Raw genomic sequence first — 21,387 nt, forward strand, 5'->3', positions numbered from 1 at the left:
TGCTTGAACCACCTCCGATGGCAGGCTGTTCCAGACCTTGGGGGCTCAGACAGTAAAGAAATTCTTCCTTATGTCCAGCCTGGAACAGTCCTGCAGTAGTTTATAACCGTTTTACCTCGTCATCCCGGGGTGAACGTTCCCCCAGAAACTGCTGATCACCCCTGATAAACTTATAAGTGGCCATAAGGTCACCCCTGAGTCTGTGCTTTTCCAGGCTAAAGACCTCGTGGCTCTCAGCCTGTCATTGTAAGGTCCGTTTTCCTGACCTCTGATCATGCGCGTGGCTGTTCTCTGCACTCTCTCAAGCTTCTCCACATCCTTTTTGACCTGTGGAGCCCAAAATGACGCAGTACTCCAGCTGCGGCCTCACCAAGGCCGTGTACAAGGGAAGAATAACGTCCCAGGATTTGCTTGAGAAGCATCTATGGATGGCAAGCCAGCGTTTGGGATGTTTTACTAGCTGCAGCATCGCATTGCAGGCCCACTGCAAGATCCCAGCTGGGCTCCAGAGCAGCTCTGCGCCCTGCTACGTGCCCTGCCAGCAGGGGCAGCACTAGAGGGGGGCTAAGCCACCCCAAAATTGCCTGTAGCCACCTGTAGCCAACCCTCTCAGTAGCACTGCTGCTGCTGCCCGCCCCATACAAACAGAGGCAGCTGAGCCGACTCCACTCCCAAACGCAGCACAGTTCCCGCTCAGCATCACCATCAGGTAGAGGCTGACACTGCTGCTGACTTCCAGCGCTGCTGGGGCTGGTCTCCACAAAAACCATGGCCACACACTATCTCAGCACGGCTGCTGCTGGGGTCTGCATGGAAACTGGCCCCAGCCACATGGGCAAGGGCTGCTGGGAAATGGACTCACTGCTGGCTGGATCCGGCTTGTAGGCCATGCGGCCAGCACCAGGGATACATAATGCAGATCCATGGGGCCAATCTGGCTGCAAGTCATATCTTTGACATCCCTGATACAGTGCCTCCTCACAACGTTGTGATACTTAATCCTGCCTCCGTAGCTTCTTAGCTCAATCTCTGGTTAGATTTATGCCAAGTGTACAGAAGACACTAGAACAGCAGTTCTCAACCTTTTAAGATTTAAGGTGTCCCTCCAGAACTTTTTTGAATTGAGCAGCACCCCATATCAAAAACTAACTAATCTATTACAGTCCTTACCTCCTTGCCAAAGGGCAGGGGGGCGGTGGCAAGGGAATGGAGAAGCAGGGGCTGAGCCTGCACTTATCTGCTGATCTCCACATACCTTGCAGTGCCCTTTAGAGAATCTTGGTGTACCCCTGAGTACTCCAGCACCCTGATTGAGAATCAGCACACTAGAGCTTCAGGAATTGTTCCCTAAAATCTTACTGTCATGTCAACGCTTGGACACACACTGTATTTGAGATTTCTGCCTTCTCATTGCATTCGTTATTCTCTGTGGAGGTTCACTCCCCAGAATAATTAGTAAGCATGCAATTGGATAGATAATTCCTCACAAACACTAGTAAGAAACAACTGAACACAACAAAAACGTCTGGTGTTTCACTGTAGGGATGGTGCACAAATAGCTATGATACAGGCAGTAGAGTTTTGAAAACTATGCAATAGACATTTCCTCTCCAGTATTTGTGCCAGAAATCACAACTGCAAGACTGCGACTATGTTAAAGTAGTACTCCTGAAGAAAGATTTATTCTCATTTCTGCTCTTCTCAAAATCTAAGATGCATTTTGCAGAAGAGAACAATTTACTAAAAGCAGTGGAAAAATATTAAAATAGAAAGTACTGGTTGCATAAACACCTCTATCACTTCAGTTAACCTGCAAAAACGTCTCACAGCACTTTTAACATGGCATTCCTTGAAATGGACATTCTGTTAGACTCCAGTTATGTTTGCCCCCTTTGAAGAAGCGCACTACCGACACTGATCATTACAAAACCTAAAATAAAACTCCTGTCAGTGCATTATCCATATTGGTAGGAAATAAGCTCAGACAAACGGATATTCTCTCTCTCAATTCTATAACCCTATTTCATAAATAGAAATAGGGAAAAAAAAAAGTCAGAGTTTCCAAGAATGAGGATTTAACTCAAGATTTCAGAAAACTTATTGGGCATATCATTTTTCTAACAACATAGAGATATTTTACCATATTGTAATTAAGAGAAGATGAACCTTAACTTTTTTTTTTCCCAAATAAAACCTCAACTCTTCAGTTAAACAGTATTCCACAGAGTAGAGAAATCTGCTCTTCATTTTATAAATATGTATTGTTTTGATTAAGAATACTGTAATAGGATTCCACAACAATTCAAAATTCAGTCTCAGCAGAATCTGTTTTAATTGCCCAGTTTTAAGATGAGCAGAAACAGACTATAAAACCAGCCGAAGAATTGTGAAAAGGGCTTAGGGGGAGGGAAGAAATCAGACTTATTGTTCTGTAGTTTCTGTCTCAAGGTATTCTGCCTCCTTTATTAGGCCAAACTACAAGAAATAAGGATATGGCTCCTTAATATTAAAAACAATACCAAGAGAAGGAACTCATCCAGTTACATATGCTTACTAAAAACAAAAATTCAACAATGGGTTTAAGAAAAGCTGGAAGTTTGAGTTTCTTCTGAACAATTAATTTGGTTTTAAAATGTAATCAGGGCATATTTATTGAACTCAAACATGTGAAGAAGACACTTCTTTCCTCCTCAATCTATTCTAACACAAGTACAGTTATCCAGACTTCCTACTGCATTATTGTTTACAATCAAACTTACCATAGAGCTGATCTTTAGAGGATCTTTTTTGGTACCATCAGACCGATATCTAAAATGGAACAACAGACTCAGTTTGAAAATAGTCGGGGGGGGAGGGGGGTGCTCTTCCTATTTCAGCATTGTCCTACGATTTACTTTTTTTCGTCAATGGCTTAGACTATAAGGTCCATCTGGTTCACATCACTGCTTAAAACACAGTAAATTATACATAGTATATCACCTTAGCTCATGTTTTTCAGTGCAATGAAGGCTATTAAAATGTCAGCATCCTTCTTCCAAACAGCATGAAGAATTTTTAATACTGTTTTCCTTTTAAGCTTTAAGTGTCTTTATTGTCCTTTATTGCGTCTTTGTAGCCAGCAAAGGAAATCAAGAGGGCAGTATATTACTAGTTTCAAAGCATTCCTCACTTTTCATCTGTTTGTCTTCTGTTGTCAACAGAAACACAAGCTAGAAAACATATCTGGAGGGATGATCTGGCCATTTTAGTCTATGTACACCTGTTCAAATAATCTGGGAGAATTCTTCCAAGTTTTTTCTATCTGGAGATGCATGGACACACATTCAAATGCTGGCCCCCTGGAGAGCCAAGACCTTGCAGTGCTGATTCTGCACAGCCCGGGGGCCCTTGTGCACACACCTCCGAATGCTCTGCAGCCTCCTTCAGTCTGCCTGGCGACAGATGGCATCAATGCACAGAACAGCCTTGACTGTCCAAGTCAAACTGCATCATAGGCCCTGTCTCCCTGCCATTTTTCCGCTGGGAGAAAAGTTTTAAACATCTGTATACTCATTGTTTCTCCTAGGAGAGCAGCAACTTTCACAGGAGAAAAGGAATGGGTGTACATAACGAAGTACTGCTTAAGGGCTAAGAAATCAAATACAAAATGATGCGGTGAGAACAAAAAAAGGACTTATGTGCATTCTCACATTAACAAAGCATACTCACGCAAAATCTCCCCCCAGAGTACAGATAAGTTGGGCACCAAAAACACTCCATAAGGACAGGCCTCCACATTCCCAGGTAACCATAACAACACAGCTGTCGGGAGACCACCTGATCAATTTAACAGGTCCTGTTTTGTTCCAAATATCTGTTAAGAAACAGATAAAAATATCAAACTTTTCTACTGCTTTTACCAGGGTAAACAAAAAATGCCATGTTTGTCTTAAATTTTGTTAGTTTTATTTGTCACATTACATTCTTTGCTGTTTCATACATCTCAAGAAATATCAGATATGAAAGATTCACAGGTTCTTGAGAAGGTGTGCTCATTATACATTATAGGAAATCCTCCTAGCATTATGGAAAACAAAACAAAAAAGTAAGGGAATAGGACTGTCCAAGAATAAAGCCTAGAATTCTCTACAATTCTCCTAAGATGATCTTTGAAAAAGCAATTTACAGATGCCTTGAGGCCTCCATCTTATGCAATCCATGCTTACTTAGCAAATCCTCTCTGGTTTTCTCTGACCTTGGCAGCATTACAAAATTCATTTCTTCACATGAATGACTTGCTCTTGAAACATTCGTACAAGGTACAAATATGCATGATTGATGCTGAAGAGCACATTTTACTTCATCTCTCTCACCCCCAGGTCACTATAATACTTGTAACTACTGCAAGGTAAATTCCACTGTCTATTGATGCTTACGTAACATTGCAAATGAGTCAGCTGAGATATGTTAGGCTCCTGGCTCATTTTTTCTGGGATTTGTGGGACCTTATAAGATTTGTCTATAGAACTACAGAAACTGTGCTAGCTGTTTTGAGCTCACTGTACAAATTCCTATCATTTGCACATATACATTTTCTCAGAAAGCAATACAGAAAAAGTATTTGGTTCTGCATGCATAAGACAGAGGAAAGAAAAGAATAAGGTGAGCATATTTAACTCCTATATTCCAAAACTGCATCCAAATACAATAATCAAACTATGCCTAGAGTTTGGTATTCTTTAAATATTATATACGATAATTAATGTACTCCATTGTTGTAAAGAAAATCTGGAGGGAGGAGTTAAGGCAGCTCTAACAACAGAACACAGTCTTCCTCTATGATTCTAATGCTCTCTCTTGGCCAGTAGAAGAATTTAAGTATTAAAAGGTTTTATGTGCAAAATGCTATTTTAAAAAAAAGGAAAAATACCAAACTTGCACTCCCTTTAAAAGTCCTATATAATGAATGAAAAAGTCATTTCTAAAATGAAACTTCAAGTATATTCTCAAACTGGCAACTTAAAAATAAACAGTTGAAAAAATTGAAAAAAGGTTGAAGTAAAACCCTGTATTAAGAACACCACTTACTATCACCAAAAATAAACGTTTATTAGCATTGGATTACACAGGAAATATTCTTTTAAACCTGAAACTACAAAAATGCATTAAAAAAATCTATGAGCAAAATGATTAAAGTCATCACCAATAACAAGTTCCATTTTTAAATGCTGTTAGGAAATCACTTTGCATAAAATTATTAAAGCAATACATCAGTGCTTTAATTTTTCTTGCAACACATTTAATTTCCAATAAAATCTGTTTGAACTTCATAACAGAACTGAAACCAAAATTAGCATAACAAAAAACTCACCAGGATATTGTTTTGGTGTCAACTCCAACTTATGAGAAAACTGCATGGCTCCTGTGGTGTTGTCTATTGTATAAACCTGCACAGAGCCACTGGAAGAGATAACAGTCCTTTTAGACATCTAATCGACTCATACAATCTACCCAATTGTTTAATAAAGGTCTTCCATTCACAAGAGTGTCCAATTCATAGTTTGTATGAAGCTATTTATTTAAAAATACATTTAAAGATAGATAGCCTAAAGGTTATGGGTTGATAGGTTAATTCCTACAAAACAGTGTTTCTCAACCTTAAGTAACAAGTACCCCCTAACTACTGAAAATGTTAATAAGTACCCCAATACTCAATTTTCCAGGGGATTTTATATTTACAAACTAATGTATGCCATATGTTGGAAGAAGGGCTGTGTACATAAGGCCATGATATGACAGATGTCTGATCTACTGTGGGTAGGGTTGCCACATTTTACACCAGGGGTGCACAACTTGAGTACATACCTGGGCTAGAGGTGATGTTGGCTAAAGCTAAGAGGGCTGAACCAGTGCTGCGCAAAGCACGACATGCCAAATTATTACTGGGGAATTTAAAGTGCCACACAGTGCACGACGTACCAAATTTTTTGCCACAGTTTTGAGAGAAGGAAGGGGGAGAGAGAGAGAGAAAAAGAAGGCAAGAGAGAGAGTGTTGTGGTACTGACATACCACCTGCCTGTGTCTCGTGTACACCCAGGGGTAAGTGTACCACAGGTTGAGAAACTATGCTACAAAAAAGAAAGTGGTTAGGATATTAAACCATACAGAAAACTTACCTATTTTAAAACCTGATTTCTTAAAAGGCATGGAAAACAAACTAGTAGAGGGTTCAGGCAGTAATCCTAGAGCACCCTGGAGAGCGACATGTTGTCAACTAACTTCTAAAACAAGCCTGTGAAATCTGTTTATAAAAAAGGTTTTCCAAGAAATGTGGTATAGAGCCCAACAAAACCAGCTTATGAAAGCACTAATGAAATAAATACTGTTTACCTCGCTAAAAACAAAGGTATAATCCAAATGTTTACACAGACTCCAAATTCAGAAAAGTCAGTAGAAAACCATTTTCACTTGATGCATGATTTACCACAGTGCCGATGGTCATTTTGAACCACCCCAATTAATATGAAGATTACTTTATTAAACAAAAAAGCACTCTAAAGAAGGGCTCACTCAAAATCCCCAAAAAAATGAATAGAAAAAAAATTACAATAGTTATTTAAAATTAATGCCCAAAATATTATAATTGAACACACGTTCAGACATAGCCTAATTTCTGTAATCTGTTCTAAAAACAGCAGTGGTAAAGGTGTGACAAAATAACCACATAAGACCACTGACTTGGAAAAGGAGGAAGAGGAAAATGGGGAGAGACAAGAAATTAGAAGAGCAGAAAGCATGTTTATCTTCAGCATGTCAACAATAAATAGTATCCAATCACCTAGGAAACTGCCAACATCCTTCTTCTGAACCTATTCTCTACAGAACAGAGAAATCTGTCAGTGGCTCTTAGTGTTTCCATCTTTAGTCATGTCTCAACATTATTCATTTTAATGAGGCATATTTTTCCCAAACCAATCCTACTCGGACATCGGGAAATTTGCTCCAGTCATATTTATGGTTTGCAAACTGGAAATGAAATGGAAAGAAGTACTGACTGGGAATTAATCTCCTTCTTCCCCATGACAGCAATATGCTTCTCAAATACTTCTGTATTTACTGGGAGAATATATACACATACCCATTATAATAATGCATAATATATAATGCACATGCATATATAGGAAAGCTTTTTAAAATAACATAACAGAAAATAAATTTGTTTAAAGCCCAAATATTTAAAGCAGGGCGTGATATACAATATACAGCATGAAGCAGAATATGCTCTTCAGGAGAAATAAGAGTAATTAAGATTTAGCAAGAGCTGATATTTTAGTCACTAGGAACCTTGTACTTTTTTCCCTACCTGGAAAAACTCTGTGGAGGGAAAAGTTACAAGAATTAATTATTGTCCACTAGCGTAGTTAAAAGTCCCTATCATTTACTCCAAAGACTGTCTTCTATCCAACACATGGAAAACTAAAAATACTGTTTAGAGCCTTAGCAGCAAGATCCTCAAGGTTGAATCTAACAACTTCTGTATAACCTTGATTTGCAATAATAAAAATGCAATACTACTACCTTATGATTTTAAAAAAATGGTTAATAATTTCTTTCTATATAAAATTGCTATTTAATTATAACAGCAAAAGGCAAGCAGCAAGAGAGGAAATTCAAAGGAGGGAAAAAATGCTACTCATCCCAGAGAAGGGGCGCCATTTTACACAGAAAATCTTTACTGATAAGTGTGCTTATTCTTAAGATAAGCAGAGAAAGCAACAGCTGCTGTGTCCCATTAATGTACATATGCCACACCACTCAAGAAATGCCAGGACAGCTCTGATGAAATGGGTAAACCTTAGAGTGTAACGAACATTGTAAAGGATTTAATGTACCAATTTCTGAGCAGAGAGGGAACAAAGAGAACATCTTGGTGACCAAAACAGCTTAACTTTAATATAGCAAATTACATGAATTAATGTTCAAGAAAAATATGCTGTACCAATAATACTTCCCACATAGTCCATTACAATGAACATGCTGAGGTTGAATTTAATTTGTAATGGTGTAGGCTTCCAGGAGATGCCATGGACAAGTTTGTTTCTTTGTTTTCTTTTTTAAAACATTTATTTGAATATTATGCCCAGTTCTGGTCCCCACACTTCAAAAAGGACATAGAAGAACTAGAGAAGGTGTGGAGAAAGGCAACAAGAATGATTAGTGGTACGGAGGGGTTTCCACGCGAGGAGAGACTAAAGAGGCTAGGCCTATTCAGTTTTGAAAAAAAGACACTTGAGGGGGGACATGATAAAGGGCTTGCAAAATACTAAATGGAGAAGAAAAAGTAAATAGGGATTTATTATTTATCATCTCTCTCAGTTCAAGATCTAGGGGGTCACAATATGAAACTAGTAGGCAATAAGTTAAAAACTGACAAAAGGAAGTTCTTTTTCACATGGCATATAATTAAAGTATGCAACTCATTGCCAGAAGATGTTGTGGAAGCTCACAGTTTAGACAGATTCAATAAGGAACTGCACGGATTCTTGGAAGAAAGGGTATCAGAAGCTATTGAGCATGGGAGTTAGGGATACAGCCTCTGAATTAGAATTTCCTAGACCTTAAAATGTTTGAGGCTACAAATGAAAGGTACAGTGGAAAAAACTCTAGTCATACCCAATTCACTCTCCTTTTCAGCACCTACTCTCTGCCACTGTGTGACACAGAATGCTGGGCTAGATGGACCTATGGTCTGACCCAAGCAGCACTAAATAAAGGACCTCAATTTCTACTAAAAACCCCAAAGCTTTCCTACCACACCGTTAGAATAGCAACGTAGAACTTACTTGGTACATCCAAATGCCATTAATCTGTATTTGTTATTTACCGCCACACAAGTTCCATCAACTACATCTTGTGCCCATACACCATGGAGCTGCTGCAAGGAAAGAGTTGTGAAAAAGAGGGGGGGGGGAAATTATTTTACTTAAACGGTATGTTCATTTGCCACTGGGAGCCCAATCTGAATATTTACATACATGCACCTTCCACTGAGCTCAATGAAATGACCAGCAATCACTTAAGTCAGTGAACTTTTTGTAAATCGGTGTCTGCAGTCATGGGCCCAAAAGAATTTAACCTGTAATATATTTAAAGTGCTGAAATCTCTTTCAAATACAGAAAAAAAGAACACTATGCATAGACATGTCACAATACTTTTATTTTTCCTGATATTTGCTACTTATAAATGCAGAAATCTTACAGCTGAGTAATAAGCTGATATGTTGCCCTCCTTTAGTGGAAACAGTTTTGAAGCAAAGGGTCATACTGAGACAGATTTGAAGTCAGATCTTTATTCATTATAAAATCCAGGAAAACTGTAAAAAAAAAGTTTTATCCTTACTAATTAAAACCACAAAATCTAACGCAAGAAATGTCAATGCGTTAATTATGGGCAAGTCTGTAAACAACCGAATGCTAGGGAAGATCATATCACTAGCCTGCTAGTGTACGTTAAGTGACAAGTGAAAAAAAAGATGCTGCAGAAAAGGTAATTCTAACAGAAACAATCAAATACACAGTGAAGTGATAGGCACTTCTAAAAGCACTAAAATTTTTATAATAGGAGAAACCACCTATCATATTATCCTGAGATTCTAGTTGGTAACAAGGGGCATATTTACACATACAAACACCTGGCGCTGCAACTTACAACCGTATAAGCAGCAAAATGCACATCAGCGCTGACAAAATGGCAGTGGCATGCTTTTGAACTAAAACATATTGGAGGTGCTTTAGTTTAAAAGCACATCACCGCCATTTTCTGCTTGCTGACATGCATTTCACTGCTTATACAACTGCACACAGCTCAGCACAGTTCGCTTCAGCTCACATGCAGAGTAGGCTTGATTAATCGAGTCTGCTCTGAAGCAGCAGATCTGTGGCATGTCATGGGACAAAAAGTATGTATATACATGCCCAAGAAGCCAGTCAAAAGCAGGAATAAAAGGCATGAAAGATCCTGAGAGTTAGATCCTGAGCTGCTGCAAACCATCAGAATAATGTACTACAAAAGTGATCATTCCTACTAGTTCCCTTAATATCCTATCCAGTGGCCACCATTATGCTTGTGCCTGCCTTAAGAATATGTCATAATTAAACTGATGTTTAGGAACAAGTTTGATCTGTTTCACTAATTATCTGATCAGAAGCAGTTCTACAAGATTTAATTCAGAGAAGTAAAGAGCTAATCTAAAAATGAAAAAAGTTGACTGGAAAATAAGCAAGAAAAGATGCTCAGTTGTAGAATGGGAAACTAATACATAGTAAAAAACATAAGGTGCAGTAGGAACAACAAACATACCTCAGCAGTGAATCTACTTGACATTGGAGTAATGAAGCCAACTCTTCCATCATTAAAAACAACAGCAAACCCATCAAGTGTTTCACAGTATTCCATATCTCTGATATGCACGTTTTCAAAGCCCAAAAATGATCCTGCTGAAGAAACATGAGCAATGATTAAAAGGTGTCAGCATGGTCATACCATTGGCCAGTATTTAAACTTTCAAGTGAAGAAGAACATGGTTTATGGGAAATAATTAATGTTGCCTTCATTCTGGCTAATTAAACACTGCAGTATGAATTCATGTAAATATTAAAAGTAACAAGAGAAATATATGGTACCATGTAATGTTTTAAAATTTCAAAGCACTAGTAAATAAACAGTACAGAGTTCTCACCAACAAGCAAACCCAACTGAGGCCCAGATTGCTTTATTAATACACAACCGTCCAGGCAATCAATACTACTGTATCATCTTTGGGTAACGTACCACAACGTACCATGGCCAGACTGTCCATATACTGTATATAGAAAAGACATGGAACTCGTCACAAGTGTGGAAAATCACTTTAAATTCAGTTTATGGATATTTGCTCTAGTGTTTAACCAGCACAAAGAAAGAAGTACCTCGTGACGACTGCAGGTCCACAGAAAATGGTATGGTACTTAAGTTGATGGCCTTCCTTCCATTTGTCATGCCATTCCAATGAATAAGATGGAGCAGTCCATCAGCAGTAGCAACAAGTAGATCCTCCTGCATAGACTGTAAACTGGAAAAAAAGGCATTTGTTTCTCTTTAGAAATGGGCAGCCTAGATCAGTCTCTCAAAAAGGTCAATTATTTTATCAGAATACTACTCTCCTATAGCAGCTGGGTAAATGCGTCCTGAAGAAGTTATTCAAAGTGTCCTTGAGGTGTGAGGGGATAAGCAGATAAACAGAGGCTCAGACTTGTCACTGCTTGGCTGATCCCCCACCCTCACTGCGCAGCCCCACTGCAAGATAAGCACTAAAATATATTCATTTGTTTTGTGATTTGAGCAGCACCCAATTTTAAAAAGTTATAAAGGTGTGCCTCCAGTCTAAAAAGGTTGAGAACCAGTGGGATAGGCAGAAGCATGGTAAGCTGTGCAAAGAGAAGCATCTTTTAGGTTAGGGGTGGGCAAAATGCGGCCCATGGGCCAGATGCGGCCTGCCAGGCCATTCTATCTGGCCCGCAGGGCCCCTAAGACATTTAGAAAATGAATTTTAATCTGCCCTAGGCTCCTTCTCATGCAGCCCTCGATGGCTTGCCAAAACTCAATAAGTGGCCCTCCACCCAAAATAATTGCCAGCCCCTGTTCTAGGTAAATCATAGACTCTCTTACAGTTAAAGTTACTGGCTGCAATCTTACAGTTAAAGTAGTGCTGTGCATTTTAATCAGGTAGCCTTCCCCCACTTCAAGGATATTTTGGAGGTACAACACTAAAAGGTTATTTCATCAAATGTTTAAAGTCATTTATATATTCTCTGACCCCAAATTTATTTATTTGATTTACATGCTGTCCTCCTCATGGAACACACAGGGCAGCTTGAAATAAAAACAAGAAAAATTATAACAGGATGAAAAAAACACCTTTCCCATAAGATGAAAAAACTCTAGAAGGCAGCAGATACTGACCTCCACATAACAAATGCGTATTAAATGCTGGCATCTTAAGTTGCCGGAAAAGCCTCAATTTAAACAAAAAACACACTAATATTCTCCACAGAAGAATTAGAAGCGTTTCTACAATGGGAATTTTTTGTTCTATTCTAACTACATTTCTGCAAATCCCTACAGCAGAGATGGACCTACTTGCACCAGAGTTGTATGTCCAATGTTTAATGATGCTGCTCTATCAAAGCATAAAACCCAGTACAAACGAGTCCAAAACAAAGCCTTCATAGAAGTAAGACTCCACTTTACCTACACTAACTCCTAATAAGCAACTTATTTTCACGTTCTTAGACCTACTGTCACCTACTTTATTCTTTAATTCCTGTTTTTATGTTTTTAGACAAGTACTAGTAGTGAGAAAGCCAGTAGACCAAGTGATTATTTACCACACCTTGTGATAGATGCTTGCAAATCCAGCACTTTCTTCAGCTCTAGATTTAACAAAGGAGCACATTGTTCTTCCTTATAATGTGGAGTTCCTTTCATATGTGGGCTTCCCCTACAAAAAAATATCAAACACTGTAATAAACCATATTTGAAATGGTAAGTTACACAGACTCGTATTTCTCAGTATTTTTTTTCTTGAAATATAACAGATGCTTACCTAGAAAGGCCCATTAGTAAAATTAAATATTTTGAATTCAGATTCTCAGTTTTAGTCTCATAATCCCAATTTAGTCTGAATACACCAGAGCTTTGCTAACAGTTAACAGGACTGTCCACTGCAAGACCTTGCTTATTAGCCAGAATGGGCTCCTATATATGTTCAGGGAGCTGGCTCCAGTGTGCTGAAAATCCAGCACGCTGGAGCAGACTCAATTAATTGAGTCTGCTGGAGCACAGAAATAAACATGCTCCAGCAGACTCTGGGGTCATGTGTATTAGCACCCCCACACCAAAAAATGGCAGCGGGGCACTTTAAATAAAGCTTGTTCAATGAGCTTTAGTTCAAAGCACCCTGCCGCCATTTTGCAGTGCAAGGGATGCTAATGCATGTGACACTTGGGCAAGCGCTCGCTAATTGAAGAGCACACACACCCCCGCCCCCCCAGTGTCCCTCCTGGAGCACATGTAAAAATGATCTATGTGAACAGGAGGGGATACAGATAAAATAAGATAAAATGCATCAACAGCCTTTGTTCATTAACAGTCAATCTTGGCTATGTGTTTTGCACTTCCTGGTGTAAAAGACACTGTTGATTATCAAAAAAAGGGAACCAACTTCACTGCAGAATTTCTTAGATCTGAGGGGTAAGAAACTCTAACAAACTGCATACTTCAAATATAAGAGGCTCAGTATATTACAGAGGTTTACAGTATTCAGATTTTTGCAGTTCTACTATATCTTCATTTACTATATATTTTCATTTATATCAATAATAATAATGCATACTTCTCTTTGGGAGATGTGGTGCATAATTTCATTAGTGGGAAAATGACTGGCATATAGATCCTTAGAGTTAGTGGCAGAGATGTATAAAAGTTATGGGCCTCCTCATTATGTGTAAACAATTCTACACAAAAAGAATACAAGTTTACCCCAAGACACAGGAGGAGTAAGTTATACATTGCCAACAACAACAGCCTAACCTCAACTCTATCACATGTAGCCTTTGGGTAGTCTCCCCTGATTACCCTACTCCCTAGAATCATCCCATGGCTTGCGTCTAATTTATAAGGGAAACTGGTTTTTAAAAAAAAGAAAGAAGGACTCTAGCTACATGCATGGAAAGTCTTGTAATTCACAAATGCCTGTTTCACTGTTCCTCAAAATGTCGATCCACTACTAATTGGTATGACAGCACCCAGAAACCCAGTCATGGAAAACAAAAAGAACACTGTACACAAAGAGAATAAAAAGGGGCTCTGCCCCCCACCTTATAGTCTAACACAAGACACAATGGATATAAGAGACAGGTGGAAGAATACAAAGAAACAAATGAGACAGTTTAGTAAGCAAGACAGGCAGCTCCCCTGCTGCTGCTGTCCCCAGCTGACCCTGGGGCAAAGGAAGCTCCAGTCAGGCTGCACAGGAAGTTGGGTTCAGCTGGGAGCAGTGGCAATAAGAGGATTCTTCCTCCCTGCCTGGTCCTCCCAGGTGATCCGCCACCAGCCCAGAAGCAGGCTCAATGAGGAGAAACCTGCCCACCACTGCTGCTGCTGCCTCTAGCCCATCTTCACCCCTTGTGCAGAAAGTTGCAGCTAGAGCAGGGCAGGAGCAGTTCTGGAGTTTCACCCACCCCTGGATCAGCTGGGGACAGCAGAGACGGTGACAGCTGTGGACAGCAAGGGGGAGTATGGAGGGGAGGGGAAGAGAACAGGGGGGAAGTTCTTTTCCAAGTCTCTGAATCAGATAAAAAACTTGGAAGAAAACTGCAGATAGAACAGGCTGCATCTTGGAGGAGTTCTGCAAAAGGAACAGACAAGATTTATATATAACCTGGGCATAAGGACTTAGACAGAGCAAGGTTAGATGACACCCAGGCTAAGACCTAAGTGACTGGAAAGATGACAGTGGCTGTCTACAGTGTGTATGGAGAGGGTTTTAGAAGGTAGTATTAACAGAAGCTGGGATTCAATTACCTTGGAAAAAAGGAGTTATTTAAATTAGGAGACAGCAAAACTAAAGGAGACAATAAATTTGTTGTGGAAGAATGAACCTTGTCATAGGATTTTTGACATAACCACCCATGTACAAGAGCAGAAGTGGAGAACGAGAACGTTCCTTCAGGGTCTATGTACACTACCAAGAATCATAATTTCATTTTACAGCAGAGTAGGCCAACACATATTAGTTACACTGCAATGGAAACCACTCCTTGTCTTAAGCTGTAAAGATAAAGCCCTCCATTGTTTAAGGGAAGTTCAAACTGACCTTAGATATGCTATATTTGGCACAAGAATGTAGCAAGGTCCTTCCAGAGCCAAACTAAAGGGCAACAACTAAATTATATAGGAGGTTAACAGAAATAGGCAACACTTATCATTGTAAGCAAGACTATTTTCTTGCCCATAGATGGTGCACCTGACCCAAACATTACTGCTGAAAAGTTGATATGAATACAAGCCTTCAAGGGAAAATGAATTACAGGGTATTCAGAACAAATGGCTGAGAAGAGCTGAAGATTCTGATGGAAACCAGGTGTTGGGGAAGTGACAGGCAAGTATCCCAATAGACTGATATTGGCCATTTCCTTCCAACTATTAATTCAATTTGAGACCACGGACAAAGAGCACCTTTGTGCTGAGGACAGTATTTGTGTTGAGGACAATTTTTTCCCCAGGAGGTGTAGAGATGACTAATTTTGCACAGCTTTATCCATTATCTGGTAAATGTTGTAGTTTCTTCTATCCAGTCTCGCTACTGGAACAACCAGATTATACATTTGACTTAAACATTCAAAAAGATGAAAATTCATGTTTAACACTTGCATGGCCCTTACTATACAAATATTTTACTATAAAACAAACTGAAGAGGTATAGATGCCAGTAACGTTTAAATGACAATGACCAGCATGCACTTGTTTCCCACTGATATTAGCGTATCAACTGTAGCTGAGGAAATTTTTTGGAAATGGCTGGTGTAAATACTACACTTTGCACACACATAACATGACTTCAAGGTGAAGTCTTTTGTAGCTCCCATAGAAATATAGAATAAAAACTTATCTGGACTCAGTTAATATAAAACCATTGTTCACGCAGAAAAGCACAACTGTTGAGAAAAAAATATGAAAGACAAAAACTTGGAAGGGGGAGGGGTGTGTGACAACAACCAAAGACATCACTGCTGAAAAAGTTAAATTTTAGCTGCTATGTACAGACATAGCTTTTTTAAAAAACTAATAAGAAATCTTTGTAGAACAGAAAAAAGTATTTCAAGAGGACCATTGGCAAGTGATAGTTCTGAAATGTATATACCAGTAAGAAGAGTGTATAAACTCTATTGGGAATAACTACTGCTTTTTTCCAAAGCATAAGAGCAAAAAATAAATTTATAGTATTTTAAAATATTTCAATGCATTTTATAATGTATTCTCACTAAAAATAGTTCCAATTACTGTATGCGAAACTCGCTAACCAGAAAGATATTTTTCTTATTACACAATATTTTAAAAAGGCAGTCAAAACTGTACTATGTTCAGAAATAGCACACATTTCCACAAGTTAATTTTACTATTTAAATTGCTCTAACCTTTAAACCATGAATGTGTGTTGCTGACAGATGCAGGAAAGAATGTTTGGTTTCTGTTGCCACATCAGCAGCTGCTGCACTTCTGCCTCAATTTCAAGTAAACTGCAGTTATATTTTGCACAAAAATTTAGAGGAATTAAAATGTTCCCAAAAAGGCCAAAGATTTATGCACCACACTGAAAAATATTTTCAGCTAAATTTTACTTGCCTTAAACTGTACAGGTAAAAATGCCCTGATGAGTGAAAAATGGATCCCTGCTTTTCACTTTTCTTTTAAATAATGCAAAAGGAGCCAAAACATCTTTTCTTGTTTTTCAAGGCTTAACTAATTTGTTTAACTGAAGGTCTGTCACAAGGATGTCAAATACCATGAAAGTCAAACTCACCTGCGTTTTTTTTTTTTGATTCTTTAACTTAATATAACTTAGAAAAATTATCCTAAATTTACATCCAAGAATACTCTGATTATATCTGTGTGATGCAAAGATTATCTTTGGGGGAGGAGGTGCGAGGCAAGAGCTTGAAGTCAGGAGGGCTGGACTTTGATATAAGAATTTGGGGGTTGGGGTATAAAACAGAATTAATTCCTTAAAATAAATAAATAAATACTATTATACTGCCCTAATGTAGTTTCATGTACTGTCATCTGGATTAGCAAAGACAATTTTAACTGAACAAGCTGAGTTTTAATTTTTCCTATAATAAAAAACTACTATCTAGCAAATGGGAGAATATTTCTTTCCCAAACTACACCAGCCAAACTGAAGTCTATTACAAACTTATTTCCTTCTAGAACTTCTTTAACTTGTCGCCTAATATTCAAGCAACTATACAATAGTTTAATTGCTACTGATAGAGTTGTTGATATTCTAGAGTTTAAAGGTCAGGACCTTTGACCATATTAAGCTAATCCTATTGCATTAGAGGCAAAGCTCTATTTGAAAGAAGCAATTCATGATTTCTATAAATAACCTGGCTAATAGAGTTTTCAGAAGTGCCGGTGACTTAGGAACCCAAGACCCATAGTAAAAAAGTGACATGAAGCAATGTTAAGTACTGTACTCCAGGATAGCCATACAGGAAGAATCTTGTAAGAGTTAAAAATCATCTATAATACTTTCAGGATGTCTACAGTCAAATGTATGGTTCATTGTGGATGTAGGGAAACTGGGCCCCCCCCCCAAAAAACACATTGCCAAAATGTATCAGGGAGTATCTTTTGTACTATTCAAAGTGAGCTCATTATCTCAGAGGGAAAGCTGCCCAAAGCATAAAGCCACTATACACAGTTCCCCTGTCAGCAATTTCAAACTGTATTAACAATTTGAAACAACTCTCAGATTCAGAAGCAGTTGTTTCAGAACAGGACTCCACAAAAACAGACATAGCTTGCAGAAGCCCCTCTCGTTATGCTCAGCACTTTAAATTTGCAGCATGTCAGTGATGTGTCTGAACAACCACTCCTTTAGAGCACTCCTTAGAAATTATTCACTACACCCAGCACAGGTTATAAAGTTACAACTTGCAGGTTAGATACAAATTTTAAAGCATTTTTGCCAGGTCTGTGCCACACACTAAAATTCTGTTTACTAATATTCTCCTGCGCAAGCATGACATTGCCATTAAGCTAAACTTATTTTTGAGAAGTGACAGTGAGTTTGTGGGCATCTGAGGACAGGATCTCAGAATGCAGGCTTGTGGCCAGCACCAAAAGTCTTCCAACTCTGCTCTGAACTGGAACAAAGAATTTTTTTTTAGGAGCTGGAACAGTGTTGCAGGCTTTTTTCTGGCTCAACTTAAATGCAACTTACTGTTTATTAGCTAGTTTTACTCTAACAAATTGAGCAAAACAGTTTTTGATTCAGGCGTTTACTCCAAAAACTCGCTACCTATTGCCACAGTGGAAGTTGTGTCAACAAGAACTGTACAAGGCCAAATATTTCTACTCCATAGACCGTGCTCAAATTCATGCAACACTTCTCTAACAAATGGAGCTTTATAGAAAGCCAACTGCAGGACAACACATGGAATTAACTTTCCTCTGAAGAAAGAAAATACCTGGGGACTGGAGGCACTATGGAGCTGGAAGTAAAAGGACTTGGATTTTAATCCTCAATTGATAAACACGTGATGGTGAGCAAGCCATTAAGGTATGGACAAGTTATGTCCGTAATTGATATTGTGACTGCTCATATCTTAGGGTAAGTGAGAACTGAAATGTGTAACTTAACCCTGAATGACAAGGTACAATTGCAGGGAAATAGCAGGCACATGGACAGTTACAGCCTCACAGCTGACAAGCAACCCAGCCCTCCTCCCTCCTTTTAACTTTATGTAACTTTGTTTGTCCTTATCCTGAAACTTTAAACACTTATCCTGGCCACTTCAACATGTTTTGTGAACATATGGAATTTAGCTCAAGTCATTACAGGATACAATACTTAGCCTTTAACAATGTTTCCCATTCAAGATTCTCAAAACATTTCACATAAGCTCAAAAGAAGTTATGATTTTATTCCTCATTCCTTTTTTGCCCAATATTTCCATTAATGTGGGCCCCTGTTGGAAGGGCTCCGTTAATCCTGAAACTAAGGATGCCCATAATACAGATGCATTTTAAATTACAAAGGGCACTCACTACAACAGACTGGATGCAAAAAGAGAAAAATGACACCAAATGAAGGATTTTCAAAAAAGGAAATATATTTTGCCAGCATCAAATGCTGTCCACTTTAAATCAGCAGGACACAGCCCCTTATCTATGTGCTCTTTTTATCCAACTTATTTTTCAGAACTGATTCATTTTGAAACTTAATACGAGAGAAAAGCTATAATAAATGTAGTTTCAGTTTACAGGTCAGGAGGTCTTTGCATAAGGATGTACCATCTCTTGCATTTGGTCCATACCTAAGCTTTCCAAAATACATACAGTAATCGGGCATCTTGAATCTTCTGCAGTAAAAAATACTGTAGCTTCTGTACTGCTAGCAATGTGTGTGAAATTAATTTCGGTGAAAAGAGAAGGTCGGAAGTCATGCTACAACATATTAACAATATCCAATTAGTTATTCAGTCAAAAATGACTTTATAGTAAGTAGTAAGAGGGAAGCACAAAAAACCGCATTTATCTTAAAGTACATTTCTTAATAAAACCAACTCTCCAGAGATGCACTGACTGGTCAGCAATCTATATATCTCAGTCCACAGACTCACTAAACAGTACCCCATTTGTTAACATGCCTAACCTATTTTTTTCTCTCTAGCTGAGCCATATTAATGCAGACAGACTTTACCAATAATTAAATTCCCAGAACAAATAAAAAAGGATTCAGCTTTATGCAAGCATGCTACATAGCAATTTAAAAAATTCATTTGACCCATAAGCAACAGGAATGCAATTTTGAACAGAATGTGAATGCAGAACTTTTTTCCAGAATATAAGCCCCATTTGGTAGACAGCCTGTTGAACTAACAGGTAAGGACCACTGCTGGCCAAGCTAATATGAAAGCTCAAATGCAGTTATCTTTATTTTCATGTGTAGAGGGGCCCAAGAACATACAATTTAAATTTCAAAATGCTGACTGAACTGGAAAATCCCTGGGGAGCAGGATGTTGGGAGTAGGTGTGTATATACTTTTCTTCACCTTCATTTGATCTTCGCATTGCCACTGTATTACTGAGTTCTTGTATGGCATTCAGGAATTTAGTTAGTTTGCTATAGTAAACAGCTCTTCAAAACTGTATTGACATGGTATCTCTTTGAACTGATACCATTTACATTTTACAACTAAGTTACAAAGCTGCTTGTTACAATTCAGGAAAAAAAAGAAAAAAAAAAAGGCTATGGGAGACCTTTTCCTTCAGTTCTGTTTATGAAAATTAGTAGATCTGGAAAGTTATGTTGGGGTTCTTTAAAATTTTAAACTGGAATTCCAAGTTAACTCTGTAGTCAGAACACACAGAAATGAGAAAGTGAGTACTTATGCTACTAATACGAATGACACAGATGGAAAATTTAAAAAATGCTCTAAAACGGCTTCATTTTTGTTTCTTTTTAGATTTGGAGTGAGGTGGGAATGCTAGAAAGGAGGAATAGGCTGCAATCAGACCTAGACAGGTTACCAGGGCGGGCAAATGAGAACAGGATGGGATTCAATACTGACAAGCGCAGGGTGCTGCACTTGGGCAGTAAGAACCAGCAGCACACCTATAGGCTGGGGAACTCTCTTCTCGAAAGCACAGTGGCAGAAAGAGATCCTGGAGTTATTATCGATTCCAAGATGAACATGGACCGCCAATGCAAGGACACAGTCAGTAGGGCTAACCGCACCTTGTTGTGCATCCACAGATGCATCACAAGCAGGGCCAAGGAGGTGATCCTCCCCCTCTATGCGACACTGGTCGGGCTGCAGTTGGAGTCCTGCATCCAGTTCTGGACGCTGCACTTCAGGAGGGATGTGGACAGCACTGAGAGGGTCCAAAGGAGGGCCACTCGCATGATCCGGAGACAGCAGGGCAGACCCTACAAGAGGCGGCTATGGGACCCTTAACCTGTTCAGCTTTCACAAGAGAAAGCTGAGAGGGGACCTGGTGGCCATCTGTAAACTTACCGGGGGGAATGGGAACAGGAGAGACCCTGTTCACCCGAGCGCCTCCCGAAGTAACAAGTAATAACAGCCATCAGTTGTTTGAGAGTAGGTTCAGACTAAAAATTCGAAGGCACTACTTCAGTCAGGGCAACTAGGATCTGGAACCAACTTCCAAGGGAAGTAGCGCTGGCTCCTACCTTGGGGGGTCTTTAAGAGGCGGCTTGACAATTATCTAGCTGGGGTCATTTGAGTCCAGGTTTCTCTCCTGCCCAGGACAGGGGGTTGAACTAGAAGATCTGCAAGGTCCCTTCCGACCCTATGAAGATGGGTAACCATATCTTTATGCTCTAGATATTGAGTTGGATATTGTCCTGGATGAAAGTACAGGAACCCATAGTCTACAGCCAACAATACTAATTCAGCTTTGCACATCATTCAACTTAGAATGACCACTGTTCTCACTGACTTCTGAGCAAGTGAAAAACCTCACTTCTTCAATACCACTTTTTCGTTGTAGCTTTAGGAAAGCTAGAGAAAATTTTGAACAAGATGAAGGCAAGACAAAATTCTAAAGAACACTGT

At 39.0% G+C, this 21,387-nt stretch overlaps 1 protein-coding gene across 3 annotated transcripts in view; it reads right to left on the minus strand.

Annotated features, from left to right (window-relative positions):
- RIC1 (RIC1 homolog, RAB6A GEF complex partner 1) overlaps positions 1-21,387 on the minus strand; it is a 98,168-nt gene that overhangs the window by 38,922 nt on the left and 37,859 nt on the right. The window contains exons 4-10 of one of the 3 annotated variants that reach the window (XM_019554974.1): positions 12,411-12,518; positions 10,948-11,090; positions 10,340-10,473; positions 8,823-8,914; positions 5,351-5,439; positions 3,709-3,853; positions 2,760-2,808 (exon numbers count right to left, since the gene is read on the minus strand). In XM_019554974.1, the coding sequence (XP_019410519.1) occupies positions 2,760-2,808; positions 3,709-3,853; positions 5,351-5,439; positions 8,823-8,914; positions 10,340-10,473; positions 10,948-11,090; positions 12,411-12,518 (760 nt within the window). Of the gene's footprint in view, positions 1-2,759; positions 2,809-3,708; positions 3,854-5,350; positions 5,440-8,822; positions 8,915-10,339; positions 10,477-10,947; positions 11,091-12,410; positions 12,519-21,387 lie in introns of all 3 variants that reach the window. The other 2 variants (XM_019554975.1, XM_019554973.1) reach the window with 2 other exon arrangements.

This window comes from Crocodylus porosus, unplaced genomic scaffold (genome assembly GCF_001723895.1).
Source record: "Crocodylus porosus isolate Cpor-Errol unplaced genomic scaffold, CroPor_comp1, whole genome shotgun sequence".
NCBI lineage: Eukaryota > Metazoa > Chordata > Crocodylia > Crocodylidae > Crocodylus > Crocodylus porosus.